This window comes from Acinonyx jubatus, chromosome C2, assembly GCF_027475565.1.
Source record: "Acinonyx jubatus isolate Ajub_Pintada_27869175 chromosome C2, VMU_Ajub_asm_v1.0, whole genome shotgun sequence".
In the NCBI taxonomy this organism is placed as follows: Eukaryota; Metazoa; Chordata; class Mammalia; order Carnivora; family Felidae; genus Acinonyx; species Acinonyx jubatus.
Genome location: NC_069384.1, coordinates 58,573,553 through 58,594,984, shown reverse-complemented (window position 1 = coordinate 58,594,984; position 21,432 = coordinate 58,573,553). Strand labels below are relative to the sequence as shown.

The 21,432-nt window shown below is 42.6% G+C and overlaps 1 protein-coding gene and 1 long non-coding RNA gene across 4 annotated transcripts in view; one reads left to right on the top strand and one right to left on the bottom strand.

Annotated features, from left to right (window-relative positions):
• The window catches only part of LOC113599796 (uncharacterized), a 28,360-nt gene extending 21,521 nt beyond the window's left edge, over nt 1-6,839 (top strand). Inside the window, exon 3 of the long non-coding RNA XR_003420688.2 lies at nt 6,379-6,839. This is a non-coding gene — a long non-coding RNA (uncharacterized LOC113599796). The remainder of the gene's footprint in view (nt 1-6,378) is intronic.
• The window catches only part of GTPBP8 (GTP binding protein 8 (putative)), a 150,104-nt gene that overhangs the window by 21,522 nt on the left and 107,150 nt on the right, over nt 1-21,432 (bottom strand). Inside the window, exons 6-8 of one of the 3 annotated variants that reach the window (XR_008297662.1) lie at nt 19,401-19,488; nt 13,755-13,818; nt 6,590-6,726 (exon numbers count right to left, since the gene is read on the bottom strand). Coding sequence is in view for 1 of the 3 variants with exons in the window: in XM_053220862.1 (XP_053076837.1) it covers nt 19,443-19,488 (46 nt within the window). In the remaining 2 variants the exon portion in view is untranslated. Of the gene's footprint in view, nt 1-6,589; nt 6,727-10,919; nt 13,819-19,400; nt 19,489-21,432 lie in introns of those variants that run through there. The other 2 variants (XR_008297663.1, XM_053220862.1) reach the window with 2 other exon arrangements.

The window sequence follows — 21,432 nt, the reverse complement described above, 5'->3', positions numbered from 1 at the left end:
AGGTGGTGAGATACAAACTGGGCACAGAAATCCAAGCATTCATATGTATGTATATATAAGAGCAACCACTTAGAAGAGATAGAAGGAAAGATCTGCTGACAAAAGCAGCAATGATTATACAGATGTTAAGGTATAAACTTAAGAAGAGATGTGTGAACTCTGTATGAAGAAAATATCCAATTGCTCTTAAGAAATGAACCCTTTATCAACTGAAAAGCATCTGTAAAGAGATCCAACATCATAAAGATAGATATCTATTCTCCCTAAATTAATCTATTTATTTAATGCAATTCCAATAAAAATTCCTAAAGATTTTTTGGGGGGGACAAAAACTGACTCTAAAGCTCATAAGGAACAGAAAACAAGAATTGTCAGAAGACTTCTGAAAAATAGAACAATGAAAAGGGCTGCCTGGTGAGGGTGCAGAGAGACAGGCACTCTCATACCTCTGGGGTATGACTTCTAAAGACAGTTTTACAATATTTATTAAACTTACAAATGGGGTGCCTAAGTGGCTCAGTCCATTCAGCATCCGACTTCAGCTCAGGTCATGATCTCACAGGCTGCATCAGGCTCTGTGCTGACAGCTCGGAGCCTGGACTCTGCTTCGGATTCTGTGATTCCCTCTCTCTCTGCCTCTTCCCTGCCTGTGCTCTTTCTTTCTCAAATATTAATAAATAAACATTTAAAAAAAAACTTACAAAGGCACCTGGGTGGCTCAGTCGGTTAAGCGTCCAACTTCGGCTCAGATCATGATCTCATGGTTCATGGGTTCAAGCACCGCATCAGGTTCTGTGCTGACAACTCAGAGCCTGGAGCCTGCTTCAGATTCTGTGTCTCCCTCTCTGTCTCCCTCCCCCGCTCACGCTCTGTCTCTCTCTCAAAAATAAATAAACATTCAAAAAACTTACAAATGCACATACCTTTTAATCCAGAAATTCTTGAAATTTATCCTTCAGACATACACCCATATGTACAAAATAACATACGAACAAGATAATTTGTGGCAGAATTTTTTGTAAATAGCATGCAACTGGAAACATCCTCACTATAATGGTTTGGATAAATAAATGATGGACCCTCCATACAACATAATACTCTAAGTCTGTGAAAAAGAAAGACAAAGTTCTTTCCGGATTTATATAGAATGATCATCAAGATATATAGCTAACTAAAAAAAAGAAAGCAGGGTGCTTTTGTATAAAGTATGCTATGATTTGTGTAAGAATAAGGAAAAATAAAGAAAGTATACATATATATACACACACACACATATATACACACATATATATGTACATTCATATACCTCTGCATACACACACATATAAATATATATGTTTACGTATATATGCATATAATATCTCTGGAAGTATTTATCAGAAAATAGTAGCATCAGTTGTTTCCAGGGAGAGCTGTGTAGGAGAAAGGGTACGAAGAACATTTTTACTCTTTTGCATCTTTGGAATTTTGATTCACATGAATGTATTTATCTTAAAAAGTAAGTTAAATAATTAAAAGAGCAATTTATTTCTGATTTTTAGCAATATCATGGAATTGTATAAGCTTTTTTTTTTTTAAGTTTATTTATTTGAGAGAGAGAGAGCATGAGCAGGGGAGGGACAGAGAGAGAGAGGAAAGATAATCCCAAGCAGGCTCCATGCTGTCAGCAGAGAGCCTAAAGCAAGGCTTGATCTCACAAACCTCGAGATCATGACTGGAGCGGAAACCGAGAGTGGGAAGCTTAACCGATTGAGTCACCTAGGCACCCCTTGAATGAACCTTTAAATTGAAGACCATGAAAGAGCAATAGTAATTTGAATTGTTCTAAATTAATGTATTCCAAATTCCCTTTCATTTAGGAGAGATTGTGGGAAACAGAAGGGAGAACAGGGAGCCCATGGGGATGAGACTGAGAGTCAGGAGTCTGGGAGCCATCAGAGGGGGAGAGAGCCAGAGAATCAGGGAAAGTGGTGAAGCAGGGAGGTGAATGGGCAATCTGTAAGTTTTAGGGTGAGGACAAAGACGTTGAGGACAAAGTCAAGTGAGACTTTCTTGCAATACTTTGCGACCCACTGAGGACATGAGTTTGGGAGCAAATTTCCCTGTTCCACTGGCCTTTGAAATTATTGTGTGTAAACGAAAAGTTTATTTTCCCATTGATATCTATGGGTTTTCTCCCCTGTGGATGGAATTAACAAAGGAGTGTCCCTTTGACATTCAAAAGCAGTCTAATTGCTTTATCTTTGTTGTTTGACAGTTAGGGTAAGACTCATTTAATACTGCCAGGAGGTTATATTTGAATGTAGCATTTACTTCACTGTTTTGTGCCTCCCATCACCACAAATAAATCTAATTTATGGGACTATAAATGATTTTGCCACTATATCCATTTTTTTTTTCAACTAAAACCATCAGACTCTTAGAGGACCCTCCCTTGGAAATCTGAACACAACAGCAGCTCAGTCAGGAAAAGGTTATGTGTCTCCCTAAAGCATCTAAGGCTTGAACAATTCCATCTCATAAAATGCTAGTGTAATGCAGTGGGAGCTGAAGCTGGGGCTCAATCAAGTTCTGATGGTTCCCAGCTCTGGTTTATAAAATAATACAAATTTAATCTTTTGGGATACACAATTACCTCTATTGCCACCTGCTGGTAAACTTATGTGTCATTTACTTCAGTGAATGGCTTTGCCACTGCTGATAAAACACATTTTGGAACACAGAGATAGATTTTTATCAAAAGAACTTCTGCTGCTTCAGGATTGGTCACTAGTTTACAGATGCAGCAGCTGATGCAAGGGGAGGGTGAATCACACTGAGTCATGTCCCCTCAGCATGCAGGACAGTGAATGACAAGGCTGAACCAATAGAGGAGATGGATGGTTTCCTCTGGCTGTGCCACGCACCCTACCAAGTTTTTAAGTTTGTCTACTTTTTTGTTTTTTTTTAATATTTGTTTTCATTTTTGAGAGAGAGAGAGACAGAGACAGAGCACAAGTAGGGGAGGGGCAGAGAGAGAGGGAGACACAGAATCTGAAACTGGCTCCAGGCTCTGAGCTGTCAGCACAGAGCCTGATGTGGGGCTTGAACTCACGAACCACGAGATCATGACGTGAGCTGAAGTTGGACGCTGAACCGACTGAGCTACCCAGGCGCCCCAAGTTTGTCTACTCTCTTGAGCTAATGAAAATATAGGGTTCTCTACCTCTCACACAAAAAAGATCATTTTTTTAAAAACTCAGTGATTTTGAGTATTAATTTTTTAAAAGTTTAATCAACCATGTACACATACACGCAGGCAGTTGCCTCTCTTGGTTCTGGAGTTGAAGCCAACACTGACAGAGACTTTCGTTTATTCTTTTTTTTTTTTTAAATTTTTTTTTAACATTTATTTATTTTTGAGACAGGGAGAGACAGCATGAATGGGGGAGGGTCAGAGAGAGAGGGAGACACAGAATTTGAAACAGGCTCCAGGCTCTGAGCTGTCAGCACAGAGCCTGATGCGGGGCTTGAACTCACAGACCGCGAGATCATGACCTGAGCCGAAGTCGGATGCTTAACCGACTGAGCCACCCAGGCGCCCCAACTTTCATTTATTCTACATGCAGACTGTCTCTTACTTCTCTCACGCACATACTTGACCCCCTGCTCCGTCAAAACCTAGACTTCATACTCAGAGCTTACACACTTAGATCTAACATACTCATACACACACTGTATAGCTAATACAAGCATCAATGAACAATCGACACATTTTCTTCATGTTTGTAGTAGCATCAAATCCTTACACTATCTGGAATCTTAATAAGTAGAAGAAAACATATGGCAATTTTCCTTCTTTGATCCCACCTCATGATACTAATTGATTGGAAAGTTCCCCCAAAGTATTGTCAGATTCTGAAGTAGCTTCTGTGCACCCATTTACCTGGTGAAGGATGTTTCTGGTGTTTCAAGTTTTTGGTAATTATAACTAGAGTCACTATAAACATGCATGTACAGGTTTTTATGTGAATATATGTTTTCATTTCTCTATGATAAATATCCAGGGTTAGGATTTCTGGGTCACATGGCTTGTACATGTTTAAAAGAAACTGGCAAACCCTTGTCCACAGTAGCTTGGCCATTTTGCATTCACACCTGTGATGCATGAAAGTTCCAGTTCCTCTGCATCCTTGTCAGCACTTGACACTGTCAGTACTTTTACTTTTAGCCATTCTAAGTGCACAACAGGGGAGTGGGTGCCTGGGTGGCTCACGCCATTAAGGGTCCAACTCTTGATCTCAGCTCAGGTCTTAATCTCAGGGTCGTGACTTCAAGCCTTGCATTGGGCTCCATGCTGGACATGAAGCCTATGTTAAAAAAAAACTGTGTACAATGGTTACCTGTCTGGTTTTAATTGTCATTCCTCAATAACTAATGTTGTTGAACAACTTTTTATGTGCTCACTTGTCAGCCAGATACCTTCTTGGATGAAGTGCCTGTTCAATTATTTTACCCACCCCTTATTTTGTTTTGCATTAGGTTGTTTGTTTTCTGTGATGTTTTGAGAGTTCTAATATATTCTAGATGTGTCTTTTGGTGAAATAATTTTTTGAATCATCAACAAGTGTAAACATTTAGGGTCTTTCAGTGCAAATTTATTGTATTTACTTTTTAGTGATTCACATATGCAATAGAGTTGAGTCTATAAACTACAAACATTTTTATAACTACAACTGTGGGTATTTTGAATGATGAGCTCTCTAAGGAGGCCCAGAGAGAAAGCTGGTGAGCTGCCCTGATCAGATTCTAGACAGGTTCATTCTCCTTGGTGGATTCACCAAAATCGAGAGTGTAGCCTTAGGCTTTGAAGGTTTAGAAATGTGATTTGGCCAGTGTCCCACCGGAGAACACTTATTCATGCCAGTAAGCTCTAAAGAGACCAATGTGCAAGGCCAAGGGGGCAGCTAGTGCAGCAATGTAGCCTCAGGTGCCTTCTTCTCCTATAGATTCATATGATAGGAGCTTCCTTAGTGAGTTTGGACTTGGACTAAGGGACTTGGGCACATCAATGGTGGTGATTAACTTTTCACTGGGCCACGATGAAAAAAATGAGCATAATTTAATCAATTTTTCTTATTTGGCACAATTTAAAGGACTATCTTTTATTCAGAAGTTATCTTCTTTCTACGACTTTGACAAATTCTGCATTAATGTTTTTCTCTAGGGAATAGCTATGGCTTGTTGGCCTAGCAGATGTTCTGAAAGTGTTCTCTGCTCTAATGTTACCCTCATCTCCTACATTTCTGAGACCCTTGGAGGTACCTCCCTGCCCCTGCCCCATCTGTATGTGCCTAAGTCAACTGAATCTGACATTAAAGATTCTGTACAATCTGACCCCTAGCTTTCAGCTTCATTTCAATACGCCTTCCTATGTGATTCTTCTCCAAGGTAAACCAGTCTCCTGGTTTGTCATACCTCTTTTTGCCCTCTGGATACTCGCTGTTCCATTCCTAGCCCATGTCTTCCCTTACGCCTATCTTCCTCAGTGTCTTCTGGGCCAGAAGTGAACACTGACTTTTCTGAATTCCTACACTACCTATCTTCAGTATCACTCCTAAAGCATATTTCCTACAGTATCTTTCAGTGTGGGTGACTTGTGTATGCTTTAATGGACGATCAGAGGGACTTCCATCAGACAGGAAGCTTTCGAAGGGGAGGAGTAATGGCCTGTTTTAAAAGAAATCTCAGGGTCTCACAGCAAAGAGCACAGTACTTTTTACGCTAGGTGCTCAGTTAAGGTTTGCCAAATGAAAGAAGAAAGAATTGAATGTATGAGAAATAGTATATTTAAATTCTTGCAACAGGAGTCCTCTTCTTACCCACAGTTATCTGTGCATTTTGGTACTTGAGGGCCCTCATGTACACACCTCCTACATAAATACACAGTTCGAGGGCTCCCTTGGGCGATATCCTCAGATGCATGAGTCTGTGAGTGTGGCCTGCACATCAGCATGCCCAGGCAGAAGGAAAAACAAGCAGACACTCCCCACTGGGGAAGTCATTTGCAGCTCCTCCCATTATTACTGGCTGAATCTTCTTATTTAAAACAAACAAAGAGCTAGAAGCAGCAATTCAAGTGGCTGGCTATTAGCAAGTTCAGTTATCAAAACACAGACCTAGTATTTAAACATATAAAATAATCAAGCCCCAAAGTCCAGTTCTGACCTTTAGCATCTCTGCAGCCAGAGCCTCCCCTAGCATCATCTCCCTTTTGGACCGTTAGGGGTCGTGTATTCTTACCACATGGAGGCTATTTTTAGATTTCACTTGACTGAGAGGACTTGCATTAATCTCAAAGAGACTTTTCTCTCCTTCCCTTTTCTTCTTATCCCACAGGACATGGACCGTCCGCATAGCAAAACAGCTACCATTTTGCACTCGGTCTGTGGCTGGTCTTGGGGCTGCAGAGAGGGCAGTCCTGAAGTCCAGATCCCAGGGACAAGAGGGCTACTGCAGAGCTGGCGAAAATGACCAAAGGAGGAAATCAGAACACGGTCCAGGTCACAGTGGGGAGATGTGGCTCATTTCTTGTCTCTGTAGTCTGCTAAGTGGTCCCATAATCCGGGCTACTCAACACACTGGCCTATGCAGACACAAGCCAAGGGATGGAAGTGTAGTTAACTCCCTTCATCTGTGATGCTTGTGAATCATCACTGTGGTCATCATCATGGACACCAGTCCTCACTGTCCAAGCACATGGAAAGGGTGGAAAACAGAAGAGAATTCATGGTGACCACAGGCTACAGCCTGGCAGTGTTTTGTTTGGGTTTTTAAAATAGATCAGATCTATCAGCATATTTGTTGTCTTTTATTTCTTTCTCTTAAAAAAATGGAGTGCATTAAAATACTGGTTGCATAAATATTCTCATTATTTGATTAGGTAATGCCTACTTTATACGTTTAGATAAAGAAAGAGACAGTTTAATTAAAACCATTTGGGGGGTGCCTGGGTGGCTCAGTCAGTTAAACATCCGACTGTGGCTCAGGTCATGATCTCATGGTTCATGGGTTCAAGCCCTGTGTCAGGGTCTGTGCTGACAGCTCAGAGGCTGAAGCCTACTTCGGATTCTGTGTCTCCTTCTCTCTCTGCCCTTCCCCCACTCATTCTCTCTCTCTCTCTCTCTCTCTTTAAGTAAATAAACATTAAAATTTTTTAAAAGTATTTTGCACCGTGCCAAGCATATAGAAATAGTAAATAGATGGCAGCTATTATTATCAACTCCTGAATTCTTATAACCGAAGACTTTTGTTATATTAGAAATGCCCACTGAATTCATTCTTGGTCTTCTAAAATGTAGCATTAGATACTGTTTAGTATGATATTAACTCCATAATGAAAAAGAAAGAAAAAAGACCTGAAGGAAATATACTAAAGGACTTAATATGATTGACTCTGGGTGGCAGAATTATGGATGATTTTTCCTGCTTTTTTATACTTTGCATTACTTTCCAACCTTTCTACAATGAACATTTACTATTTCGAAGACCTGGGGCTGTACTACATTTTAGAAATAAGATTATTAGATGTTCAGTATGTAAAGGTTGTTTTCAACCGAATTTATTTCTCAGAAGCTTTGCCACTTTCCACCTGCATGACCCTGGGTACATTACTTCATTAACCCTTTGGATCTTAGTCTCCTCCTAAATAGTTGGTGAAAAGAAGCACTTCCTTCAAAAGTCTGTCTAAAGATCAGGCAAGAAAACATAGGGCAGTCGCCTCACACACAGCCTGATGACCTACAGGTCCCTAATAGTAGGGCATCAAGACCTGTGAAGCAGTACCTCCCCTCCATAGAGTCAAACAACATTAGGGTCCTATTTGGATCAGTATTGAAAATGGAATGAGTCCACTTACTTACTGCCACCGTCACAGTCTGCCCTCTGCATGATTTCTGGCTATTCTCCAGCTATGCCTGAGAACGGCCTAACCCAAATTTCAGAAGAGTAATGCAGTCCTAAGGGTAATTGCATGAGTGTAAATAATGGAACGATGTGGTAACACACAGGCACATGTGCTTTGGATTTGAAAAGACCAGAGTTTAAATTTTACTAATTACTAACTGTGTGATCTCGGGCGAGGGACTTAAGTTTTTGGAGTCTTGATTCTAAATAACATCCATTGAACCCTTATTACATACCAAACAGTGGGCTAAGCATTTTACATATATCATCTCATCTAATTAACCCACCAACCGTGTGACATGTAACTATCATTCCCATTTTACAGATGAACAAGTGGTAAAGTAAGTTGCCTGAGGTCAGATAGCTGATTATTGCTAGAGTTCAAACATTTTAATTTTATTTATTTATTTGGGGGGAGGGGGAAGGGGACAGAGAGAGGAGAGAGAGAACCTGAAGCAGCCTCCATGCTGTCAGCACAGAGCCTGATATGGGGTTCGAACCCACGAACTGTGAGACCATGACTTGAGCTGAAATGAAGACCCAGATGCTTAACCAACTGAGCCACCCAGGTGCTACACGAGAGTTAAAATTTTAATCCAGGCAGTCTGACACCAGAGCCTATGCTCTTACCCACTCTGCTGTAAAGTCTCCCATGCATTAAATGGGCATGCAAATATGAGCTGATGGGCTCATCACAACGATTAAATGGAATATTACATGTGAGGTGTCTGGGCATAGTAGGCATTCAATCAAGGTCTGGGATTAGAGAAGGCATTCTAATCCTAAAAGGTATTTAGGAGTGCATGTAGAGGAATTTCATACATAGCATGTATCATACCACTGGCTTCTCTTGTGTGCATCATTGTTGCTACTCACGCATATCTCTCTCCTACATTCTTTTTCTTGACAGGTAGTAGAGCATCTCAAGGAAAGGTAACTTTAAAGTATCCTTCAGATTTGCTACATGATTTCTCTCAGACATTGCAATGATAATTTACTTATTATTCCAATCCTAACACCAAAAATAATGGTGACTACTTATTGAATACTAAGGGATTTACATGATTTATCTCAGTGTATCCGAACAATAAAATTCTGAGTCTCTTTTACAGGTGAGGAAACTGTGAATTAGAAAAGTTAAGAAACTTGCCTGAGTTGACATGGATAGTAAATGGCAAACCCAGGACTCAAATCCCAATTTGCCTGTTTTTGAAGCCTCTTTATCTAATGGTCTCATGACTGGAGCCCCACCGCCACCTTTATCTCCATGTTTTTGGGATGTCTATCTATATGGCTGGAGAATGGCATGAAGTGTAACCCTGGGATCAGACCATTCTGGAAACTTAGCAGTAGTTGCGATTTTCCTATTTTTCTTTGAGGCTGAGGAAACAGAATTCGCTATAGTGAGGCTGAAATTGCCCAGTGGCCTAGCATCTTAGGGCTTGGATAAGCATCGATCAAATCCACTACTCACTATTCTGGTGGTCACTAGTGCTATTTGACAAATATTCCATTTTCCTCAGGGTTGAATCTCCTGGCTCCTTTGGAATTGGATGGAGCTTTGTAACTAGGTGCAGCCTTTAAATTTTGTGTGGGAGTGACATGTGACACTTCCAGGCTAGAGCATGGAGCCTGTTTTTGAGATTTTCCAGAGCCTTCTTTCCCTTTTGGTATAATAACTAGCAACATTCAAGATGGTAGCTGCTCCATCAGTTGTGTCTCTAAGTAAATACAAAAAAGCAAAGGACCCTGCCAATTTATGATGACTATATTTCTTGAGTGGAAAATAAATCTTTCTTGTTTTAAGCCACTAAGCCACTAAGATTTCAGAGTTGTTTGTTACTACAGCAGAACCTAGTTTATCCTGACTGATACAGCCATGTAGCAAATTATGGATCATACAAAGCAGTGCCTGGCTGTCAGTGTCATAGCTGCTAACACACTCTGCCATGACTAACACCAGTGTGAGGAGAGAAAGAAAGCGGGGGTGAGGGGCGCCTGGGTGGCTCAGTCGGTTGAGAGTCCAACTCTTAGTTTTGGCTCAGGTCATGATCTCATGGTGTGTGAGTTTGAGCCCCGCATTGGGTTCCATCCTGACAGCTGGAGCCTGCTTGGGATTCTCTCTCTCCCTCTCTCTCTGCCCCTCCCGCACTCACTCTCTCTGTCTCTCTCTCAAAAATAAATAAATAAAACTTAAAAAAAGAAAGGGGGGGTGAAAGTTAGAAAAACAGGAGGGGGGAACGAACACACACACACACACACACACACACACACACACATGCACACAGAATGAGAGAGAGAGGGAGAGAAAGAGCATTTTAATTCTGGCGGAACCTCTAGGAAGCTATATTTTTTACTTTGAAGAAACATCCTCAAGGAACCATGAGGGTTGAGACTGTGTCTTGTGCACTATTTCCAGGGCTCAGTAAGATGGCTAACACCAAACATTTGTCAAATGCATAATATGTTGGATTATCATTTTATAAACAATAGAGTAGGTAGGGATGACTGCTCATGGAGCACTTCACTTGGTTTTGGAATTTTCTTTAGCTAAAACGAATGCAACTCTCCTGGCTAGCATTTTAAACCAGGCTAGTTTACTTGCTTTTTCTCACTCACTAGTCCAAGGTCTCTAACCAAAGTCCTGTAGGATGGGGGTAGATGTATTTTTAAAAATTAGCAATATCCTTGTGCTTTAAAAAAGAGTGTCGAAGCTCATTCATATTCAAATAAAAGTTTTCATTCCTTAACCTCTTTAAAATAAAGAAATAAATCAGCCCAAACTTCAACTTGATCTAAAGATCCCCGTTCCTTTCATGGAGGGGGCCCTGCTGTGTGTGGGGTGGTGGGTGGGAATGACTCAGCCTGTAAAGCAGTGGCCACAGCCCTCAGACGGGCCAACAGCCAGACTCCACAGGCCAAGAGGAAAGAGTGGGAGGGCAAGGAGAAGGAAGAAGAAGGGGAGCAGTGCTGCTGGCACTGAAAGGTTGACTGCGTCTCCAGGTAATTCCAAAGGTTCCTTCTCCTTCTTGCCAGTCATTATCCCATAGCTTATTCCAGGAGCCACTTGCCAGTAAGCCAGTGTTCTGCCATCATTAGACTGTGAGTTCCTGAGTGCATGCACTGTGTCTCACGCATCCTTTACTCATCCTATGCCCATACTGCCTGCCTGGCACTTTGAAGGCTACCAGCAGGTGTTTGCTGAGCAAGTGATTCTTCAGGACCTGGGACTGTTCTGAAAGCTACAACTAATAGCTTGACTCAGAGAGAGGAGACATGCTGCCTCTGCCCTATTCTGGGGCATGGGTTGCTAACTTTTCAGTTCGTATGAGCATTCATTGGCAGCTGCTGCTTTTATCTCTTGCTTGCTTCCTCTGCTGTTCACGAAGTTGCTGTTAGGGGACTCAGCCAAATACCATTCCAGCTCTCTATGTGCAGTGTGGGAAGGATGTCTAGAGCTGGCTTCACTGAAGAGCTGAAGGCTGCTCCTGAATTCAGAGGAGAGGAGGGATAATAAACGGGATACACCAATTCATTGTCTATCTCTGCCACCTATAAGCTATGATTGGGGGACAGTTTGCTCCTACCAACCAATCACAGGCTTAGGAGACACAGTAGGGCCTAGAGGCCACAATGAGATGTATTCTAAGACTTTGGAAATACAGTTCACTATAAGAGTTAAATTACCAAAATCCATACACAGTGGATGTGATTAGACACCTGTGGAAGTATGCCAGGAAATCATTTTAAATGTGTGAGTCAAAGGCTTGGGAATGAATACATAATGTCCAGTGAAGATGAACTAGGAGAAATCTCAGGGAAGCAGGAGGGACAGTGCAGAGAAACCAACCAGTGGAAGCACACTGTTTGAAGAATGCTTCTGAATATGTCTGTCTGGCAGTGGGGTGGATGGAGGAAGCTATCAGCTATAAGAGTAAAGAAAAGGGGGGTTTGCAAAGGCAAACACTGGTACACCCACTCAGGTACTCTCCCGGACAGAAGTTATCTGGGACCCTGAATGATGAGAGAGCACCAAAGCTTTTTCACCAGAGAGGAATTTCTGAAACTCCACTCCCTCCCTCCATTCTGAGACAGTGTCCTGAGCAGGCCAAAGTGAACCACCAGCACTCTTATCTTACTTCCTGGCAAGACTATACTTTTCTCCAGTGCTCTCAAAGTTTTTTAATTGGCCAAAGGCACTATGGCTCATTTACTCCATCTTCTATTGTAAGAAGATCCCTCCTCCACACAGACATTTTAATCCTTTCAAGGATTCACAAGGCAGGTCCTCATAGCCCACTGTGAGCCTTAGACCACCCTCTGAAGAATGCCATCCCAGATGCAGGCCAAGCTCTAGAGGAATTTTTCAGCAGAAGGATGCCATCCCTTTCTTGGCAATCTGTTCAACTCTGCCCCCATATATACTGTGCCCACTGTGTGCCAGTGGTGCAAAACACCTCCAGCCCCTTCTCATGAAAGATGCCACCAAGGCAGGAAGTAACTTTGGAAACGGGGGGGGGGGGGGGGGGAATCAGCTTGAGGGACTGGCCGGTCTGCAGAGGCTGCGTTTTCACTTGGGAAAAGCATTGAGCAGGAAGGCCAGACGTGTGTTGAAGAAGGGGCCTGGAGGTTTCTGGATAATTGCACGCACATCACTGAGAGTGGAAGGGGAACTATTAGGAAACAACAGGGCTGCCAGAAGGGCTTTCTCCACAAAAAAACCTTCAGAATACTTTACAACTGCAGCAGCTTCCTCTGCTTTGCTCACAACCAAGAGCTCTGGTCCCCTCTGTGATGTGGAGAATGGAGGTCTTAAGATGCCAGACTCAATTCATGATCAGACCCTTCATGAGGAGTTTGAGAGGACTGCTGTGTGAAGGCTCTTTGACCCCCAAAGTTCTCTGTTCTGGAGACAATACCTGAAATTATCCAATTATCAGGAAGTCATATCTGGACTAGAAAATCAGGACCTTGAGCTGGAAAATAATGATGAAGGCAGGGAAATGGGTTTGGTCCTAAGTCAGGGACACTGCTTAGGGGAAATATCAAAGGGTAGAGCTATACAAGAATATCCTGATGTAATGACAAGGGCCCCCTAATTCATAGGTAAGAACAAATCACTAGCAGGGAGAGACGCACAGAGCAGAAAAGTAGCTGAACCCAAGAGAAAGATACACCTTTTCCATAGTTTTTCCTACCCTGTTGTGGCCACAGCTATCATATTTTAAAGAAGAAACCATGCCCATCATCCACTGGTCGTGGCCACTCAAGAGTGATTTTTAACCCCACGTCTCTTACCCTTTCCTTATGGAGAATAACTGAACATAATAAACTGTATTCTTTGCTTGCAAACTTCTTCTGTTCATTTGAATGTTAGACTTTTCAGCCAAAAATATTTGCCCTAAAGCTATTTAGTAAACATCTTTGTTGAAGACCCACAAAACACTGCTGACAGTGTCAGCAAGCTTTGAAAAACAATGCCCATTCACTACTAATACATACTCATGTATGCAAACTTCCTCAGACTTGCCTTCAGAAAGATGCAATTTATGATAGTACAGGGCAGCAGAAGGTCCAAAAACAAACAAGCATGTGCATACAAAACAAAACAAAAACAAGTAATTAATTAATTCTGGAGTCATCCTAATCAGATGATCTCCCAGATACTTTCAGCGTCTGACAATGCTGAGTGTGGCATTGAGACTAGTGTGGAGGGGAGTAGCATCACGCCTCTATTTCCAGGGGAGTTACTGGTTGCTGCGTGTGTGGTATCCTGACTGCCCGTCCTCATTCTGGCACTGGCACTTAACCTTCCGAAGGGCAAGGACAGTCTGCTCATTTGTACCGCCGTCAGCTCAGGGACAATGATCACGCCTGTTGATGAAGGTAGCCCAGGTGATTACAGCAGCATACCATAGACATAATAGCAGCCATAAGAAACACAACCTCAGTTTTTCCACTTATAAAATGGGGCTGTGCATAATCTCAACCTACTTTACTAGAAGGATGACAGAATATTAAAAAAAAAAAAAAAAAAAAAAAAAAAGCCTAGCTAGATACTCTATGGAAAGGTATGGTACAAAGCATCACAACTGCTATAATATGGTAGAAGCTTAACTCCAGAACCCTAAAAGGTTTCACACGGAAGTCCATGCAAGAGTTTCATTTAAACCTCATTGAAGTGTTCCTTGATTATTATGTGTAAAAAGAATCTTAATTTTTTTTTTAATTTAAACTCTTAGCATTCCTAGAGCACGGTCTAAAATGTAGTATTAAAATGAGGCTCTTGTTCAATCATAGCAGCTATCACCTAATTCCTCAGGTGTTTTGCTTCTTTGTTCTCCCCTTCCTTCTGGAACCCTGGAACCCCTCAGCCTATTTGGTATGTGTGTGTGTGTGTGTGTGTGTGTGTGTGTGTGTGTGTGTAGGCCTGCGTGCCTTGCTGGAGCCAGGGGGCTCAGGTATCAGGAAGATTGCAGAAGCTATGTCTCGATTGCCAAGTAAAGCTTTGATTTCTTTTGTTCCTACTGCTGGAGCCTCCTTGGCTGATTAAGTCGGAGGCTTCTCCCAGGTTTTGTTGGCCCATGAATGGAGCCTCTTCAGTGCTCACTGGAGTGCAATATCATTGATACTTCCTCTCCCAGCCTGGCTGAGCTGATGGATTAATCCTGCTGTGTACTTGGAGGGCTCACTGGCAGAAATGCAAGGTAAGGTGGAAAATGAGGGCTGGGATTGGAAGGGACCACAGAGACCTTCTTCCTAGCATCAAACCCCCTAATTTTGCTTAACTGAGGCCCAGTGTGGAGCAGTTAGGGCCTGGCCCAAGCATAGCAGCAGCAGGTCAGGTGAGCCTTAACTTCCGGGGCCATCTACTCTTCCCACCACAGACGCTTCTGAGAGGGCTCTGCGGCTCTCGCTGTGGAACAGTAACCCCACATCTAGACACATCTTTCCCCAGCCTACAGCCAGGTGAAGGAACTGGTTACTAAGATCATGAATCTTTATTAGGAGAAAGAAAGGGGTTCAGAGTACTTCCTAGTAAGAGTCAGAAAGCTGCCTTGTTTGCTAGTGATTTACCTGTGATTTTTATTTTCCTGCCATCTCCCTCAGTCTCACACACATGCCCCAAACCCTTGGGCCTATACATCAACTATTCCCAGCCCAAGAAAAGACTCTGGCTCCTGACAAATCTCCTCATTAGAGACAACACTTCATAGCATTTATTACTCTCTGATATCATGTTACACATTTATTTGTTTGACTGTCTCCTGTGACTGTTTTGTTCAGTGATGTACCCCTCTCCAGCGCCAATAATGCTGTCTACATCATAGTAAGCGCTCGAAAAAATCATTTTGTAGTATGAATGAATGAATCAATGAAAATTACATCCCCAGGCACCAGCACTGAAGAAGAAAAACGGATGGGGAGGGAAAGGACATGCATCTTCTTTCTTCTTGGCTTGTAGTCCCTCCCCACCCTTCCCATCCCCAACTCCAATCACTGTCTCCTGCCTCCCTCTCCTTCTCCTCCTCAAAATAATGTGGTTCCTCATCTTCACAACAGAATAAAAATAGCTGATAGCCATTTAAAAGTAACACCTTTCAAGGTCATTTAGAAAAACTCTAAGACTTAAGCCAAAAGGATGCATCCTTAGTGGTAGAATTATAGATATTGGCCAATAGGTGGGAAAGGGGTAAGACGTAATGGACCTTCTGAGGCTCCTTATAACCCAGCACACTCACAGCCTGCCATGCTTCTAGCCAGTGAAATGAAATTCCAGAAAATCTTTAACACTGAACATGGAATAGTAGCCAGAGTGCAGCCAAATCTCATCAGCAAATTCACTCTGTTGGAAAGAATCTGAGAAAAGTAGGGCATTTGTATGGTGACGTCTCTGCGTAAATTAGCAAAACTTTAAAAAATGTAATTTGGTAATACAGAGTGAGAACAAAAAATATTTAAACCATTTGATGCAGACATCTTACTTGTGAATTTATTTTAGGAACATAATCAAAAATAAGAGATAGGTGTCTGGGTAGCTCAGTCGGTTGAGCGTCCCACTTTGGCTTCGGTCATGATCTCACCGTCAGTCAGTTCGACCCCGCGCTGGGCTCTATGCTGACAGCTCAGAGCTTGGATGGAGCCTGCTTCGGATTCTACGTTTCCCTCTCTCTGCCCTTCACCTGCTCGCACTCTGTCTGCCTGTCTCTCTTTCTCTAAAATAAATAAAACATTAAAATTTTTTTAAAAAAGAGAAAAGCTTTATGCACAAAACGTACATTGTCAAATTATTTCCAGTAGTTAAAATTTGGAAGCAAAACAAAAACAAAAACAAAAACCCTAAGTGATGAATAACAATGAGGAAGAAACCATAATGTAAATTACACCACAGTAACAGATCTGACTTAACACTGCATCTGAGCAATGTACTACTCATAAGAACTTGGGTATATTATGTAACATCTCTAAGGTCCAGTCTCCTTGTCTGTAAAATTCCTTCTTTATATTAACAATACCTAGTTCATTGAGCCCTGAGGATTAAAGGAGATCATTGTTGTCAATTACTTCTATTATTATTATTTCAATAGGTGGCATTATATCTTCATGGAAAGAATCAGTGGACCTGAATCTCCCAACACTGTAGTTAAATAAATATTACAGGAAAACACACTGAGGCCCCAGGTCCCCTTACGAGTACACATCTTCTTATTAGTATGGGTTTGGGATTTGATTCCAAACAGGCAGGACTTGAAGGTATCTTTGCCCAGGGGTTGCCTCACATTTTTACCCCCAATTAACCAAAAATAACTTGGCTTTGGAGAATAGGGCAGATAATCCCTTTTCTTTCAACTGTTCTGCCTGGGTACATTCTGTGGAGGGATAACTGGGCAGAATGGAAAGGACAGAGGTGAAAGGGTCCAATTAATGAGATAGCTTCTTCTAAGGCTTTTCAGCTGAACTTGCATTTAACCATGGAGCCACTCACAAAGCTTTGACCTGCTCCCCTCCTCTCAACCCCCGACTTCATTCTCAAATCTGATGTTATTGCTGGGTTGTGTAGATCTGGAACCCCTCAAAGAGCAGGGGATGCTTAATTGAGGAAGCCCTGAGAGCCATCATTAATGAGCACTCTGGTCTTGGACCTTGAAAAAAAAAAAAAAAACCAATGCATTGACTCAATTTGCACAGCTTTATCCTTCTTCCCACCCCTTCTTGCCCCTTTATTTACCTACCGCAGATTGGCTCCAAATCTGGGATTTTCCTCTTTTTAGCTGTTCATGGGATGGTAATTAGATCTTCTTGGCTCTTTGTCTATTTGTCTTATTGTTGAAGTGTGTGTGTGTGTGTGTGTGTGTGTGTGCGTGCGCATGTGTGTGTGTGTGTGTTGGTGAATATGTGTACTGTGAAGTTCCTAGGGCTGTCCTGGTGGTTGTGAATTTACACCCAGGGACAAGTAGGGGTACACAGTTCTTGGATATAGCTTGTGTATCTGGAGTTTAAGTATCTGTTCACATTTGTATATCAGAGTATTAGGACATATTTGTATCAACTTTTATGTCAGCCAAAGAGAACAGCCTGCCAAGAGAAGCATATGTTTCCTACTTAAGGATTTCTAGAATGATATAACTCTCCAAATGAATGAGACAGGAGGCGATGCTATGCAAGGATCGCAATTATACACCCTAAGCTTTCCAGATTATTTAAGAAAGCCGGCAGGGCCACATGTAATTTTCATGGGCCCCAGGTACTTTTGCCTACATGTGCCCCTTCTTCCATATGAAATTATCACAAGTTACCCTTTATAACCCCATTAGTATACATTATGTTCATTTTTTTCTTGTGGTTTTAAAATACATTCAAACATTTTCACAGATTTCACATTTCACAGGGTTGCGGGTTCCTGGCTCTGGGCCTGCCCTACCTAGGGGGTGTTGGCATGAGTCTGGGACATGGCTAAAGCAGGGACTGCAGCAAAGGGGACCCAAGGTCCTTCCCACAAAAGCTCCATTGCTGTCGCCTCCCATAAAAATATCTGAGGGGTGGGGCTCCTGGTGGCTCAGTCACTTAAGCTTCTGACTCTTGGTTTCTCCTCAGGTCATGATCTCATGGTTTATCAGTTTGAGCCCTGCATAGGGCTCTGTGCTGATGGCATAGAGCCTGCTTGGAGGTCTCTCTCTCTCACTCTCTCTGCCCCTCCCCTGCTGGTACTCACACTGTCTCTCTCAAAATAAATAAATAAACTTAAAAAATATATCCAAGGGATTAAGGATTTCTCATACAAAAGCTATGACTGACAATTTTCGTTACCAGCAGGAAGTAAGATATTGTAGTGGCTCTTGCATTCAGTCAGACTTGGAAGTGAATTCCAGTTCCACCACTTACTAGCTCTGTGAACTTGGGCAATCATTTATCCCCTCTGGGCCTCAGTGTCCCCATTTTAGTATATGGAAAATAATACTGCCCTCACAGCATTGTGAGCATTTAAGGAAGTGACGGAGGTAAGATGCCCCAGCCCGGAGCCTGGCACTCTGAGTAAGCAGGCACCACGTAACGGCTGTTGTAATTTCTCAGTTCTCTTGGGGGGAATTTAGTTACTTGGCTTCAAGTGAAATTAAATCATGGGGTGGACACGTATGCAGGTGAGTGATAGTCTGGTGTTCTTAGTGGGAAAACTCACTTGATGCTTGAGACATCCTGATACCCAATAAACGGTATCCCCAGGCTGGTTCGCAACTTTTCTGGCTGAACCTTGTACCATCCTTTAGCTCCAGAGAGCAAGCTTCTTGCTATAGCTCAAGACAACTGCTTTAGAGGCTCCAGCCTTCCCTGGGACCTTGAAAAATCACAGCCTACCATCAAGAGTCCATCTTTCACACTCTTCTTTCTCTCACTACTTCCCGCTCCCAGGGTAAGGCTTTCCACTCTAGCTCTACGCCCTCCCCAAATCTAAGTTTCTTGTTTCTCCCAATATTTCATGTTTCCACTTCATCCCTACATGTCTCCACATATCCTTTTCTTGCCTTTCTACTTCTCCTGTGCCAGCCAGGTGCTACACATGCCATGTCTCATTTAATCTTCCAGATAAAGCTGCAAGGTAGTCATGGTAATCTTCATTTTTACAGATGAGGAGACTGAACCTTAGAGCAGTTAGGCAACTCCCCCAAATCAGCCTGATGGGATTTGAATCTATAGCCTTCTGGTGCCAAAGGCCTAGTATGTTTTTTTTTTTTTTCCATGAATTAAGTCCACAATCTCTCATATGCCATTTTTTGCATCTAAAAAAAAAAAGAGCTCTAAACATCATAAATTGTTTTTTTCTTAAAACTCTTCTGGTTAAGAAAAAAAAAAAAACCTGGGATGGACTGCTGTGAGGCTGGTTATAATATTCATTTATGTCAGTTGGTGTGATCAACAACAATAGCACTGCTTTTTCTGCTAACCATGTTATTACTTACCGTTTAAAGGAGAAGCAGTAAGCCCCAGACCAGAGTATTCCCCTACCAGCCTGAGTGGCGCAGGGCCCCTTGTGTCCCAGCAGTGACCCTGTGGAGTAAGTGAAGACAAGAGTGTTGGAACTCTGAACCATAATCCTGCAGCTAAGCCAAAGCAATATTCCATGTGGGCTGATACTAGATTTCCCATCCAGGTCCCAGCAGAGCTGAGGCAAATGGCTAAGCAGCTCTTCCCAATAAGCAAACTTGGGCCATAGCATAGCAAAATAAATCTCCCAACTTGGCTACCCAGGGGAGAAGATTGAATCCTGCTGCTTGCAAAGGGGCCCACGGGAAAGCTCATGCAAAAGGCAAGGGCAAAACAGCCAGTTGAGTGTCCTTTGTTTAGGAGAACAAGATGTTCAAATTACATGAGACGGCACATGCGTGAACGCCTAGTTGAGCAGCCCTCAGTAAACAATTCCTACCTTGCCCTTTAAAGCACAGGGATACATGGGTATACTGGGTGTTCAAAGTGGAGCTGTTTGGGCAAAAGAGGACACACAGAAGAGATACCAGCTCTGAGGACCTGAGCCTAGGACCTGAGATACTTGGTCCCCGGAACTTCCCTCTGCAGTAAGTGGTGTCCTTCATCTCTTGATAAGAGGGAGCTGGAACTCAACCAAAAATATAGTCCCTCCAAGGTCTCTGAGATTGGGAAACCTGACACGATGTGACATGGGAAGAAGCGGATAGGTGTCAATGTGGAGACTGCTGGTGGAAACCTACTGCCAAACTGTCATCTGTGAGGCCCAAGAAGGGCTGGTCTTCCTTAGGGAGCTGTCAGAAGTGAATCCCTGTGAGGCTGCTATAGACGGACATGCACTAATGACCCTTTCAGACAGTGGCTGTAAGCCAGCACGTCTGCAGAAGCTCATCCAGTGGAGAGAAAAATAAGTGGGGAGTGAGCATTTAGCCATAAAAGCTCTCAGAGCAACTCCCAACTTCATCTCACACTTCTCCAGTCTTATTCAAGAAATGGCTGAGGAGAGACCTTTGGCTTCTCCCTGTTGGAGTGATGTCATTTCTGTGAATTGACTTCACCTTGATGAAGATGAAGATATATCCTTCATCAGAACAGGGAAGATAACAGTTTTCAGGCTGGAACAGACCTTAACCTATCACACTCTTGGGCTTTGCAAAAGTATACTGAGTACCCTATCTCTTATTTCTGGGCATTGTCTCATGTGAGGGTGGGAGGAGACTGGGAGAGGTGGTTCGTATGAAAGAAGACAACACTGAGTGTGGTTCCTTGGTTATTCATTAGGTTCTCTGGTCACTGAGATGAAAAGGTACAAAGATAGCCCATTTCCAGCATCTTGGCATTTAGATGCCATCAGGGGCAATTGCTAATGATAAGTATTCACAGTTGGAGAATTATAGCTTTGGAAAGAGCCCTGGACATCATCAAATACTACTCACATTAAGGAACGAGAACACAGATGCCAAGAGAGGCTAAGGAACATTCTTAAATGATGGAAGAAATACAGATTAAGAATTCACATGGTTCACCTATGGTGTCTTGGCATGGTCCAGGCATTGGTGCCACTAACTACATCTATGCCCTGCTGATAAAAGGGAAGAGAATCCACACATACAAACTTCTCTTTTCTCATATGTAAAATGAGGAAGCTGGATAATGCCAAGTGTTGGCAGAGACGTGGGCACGGAATACCTTCATACGCTGCTGGGGGAACGTGGACGATGCAGCCATTTTGGAGAGCAATCTAGAACTACTGAGTCAAATTAACATTTAGAAACTTAGGAGCCGGCGATTTTACTCCTAGAGGTATTGTTCCATGTGAAACACTTACAATATTCCATAGGGGACATACACAGGAAGTTTATTCCAGTGCTGTCTGTGGTGTCAGGGAGTCGGGGCCAACCTGGCAGTCTTTGGGGGAGCATCGATAAAGTATGACAGAGGCCCACACTGGACTGCCAGGCTGCAACTAGAAGTGTCGGTTGACAGGAGTACATGACAAAATGCATGCTC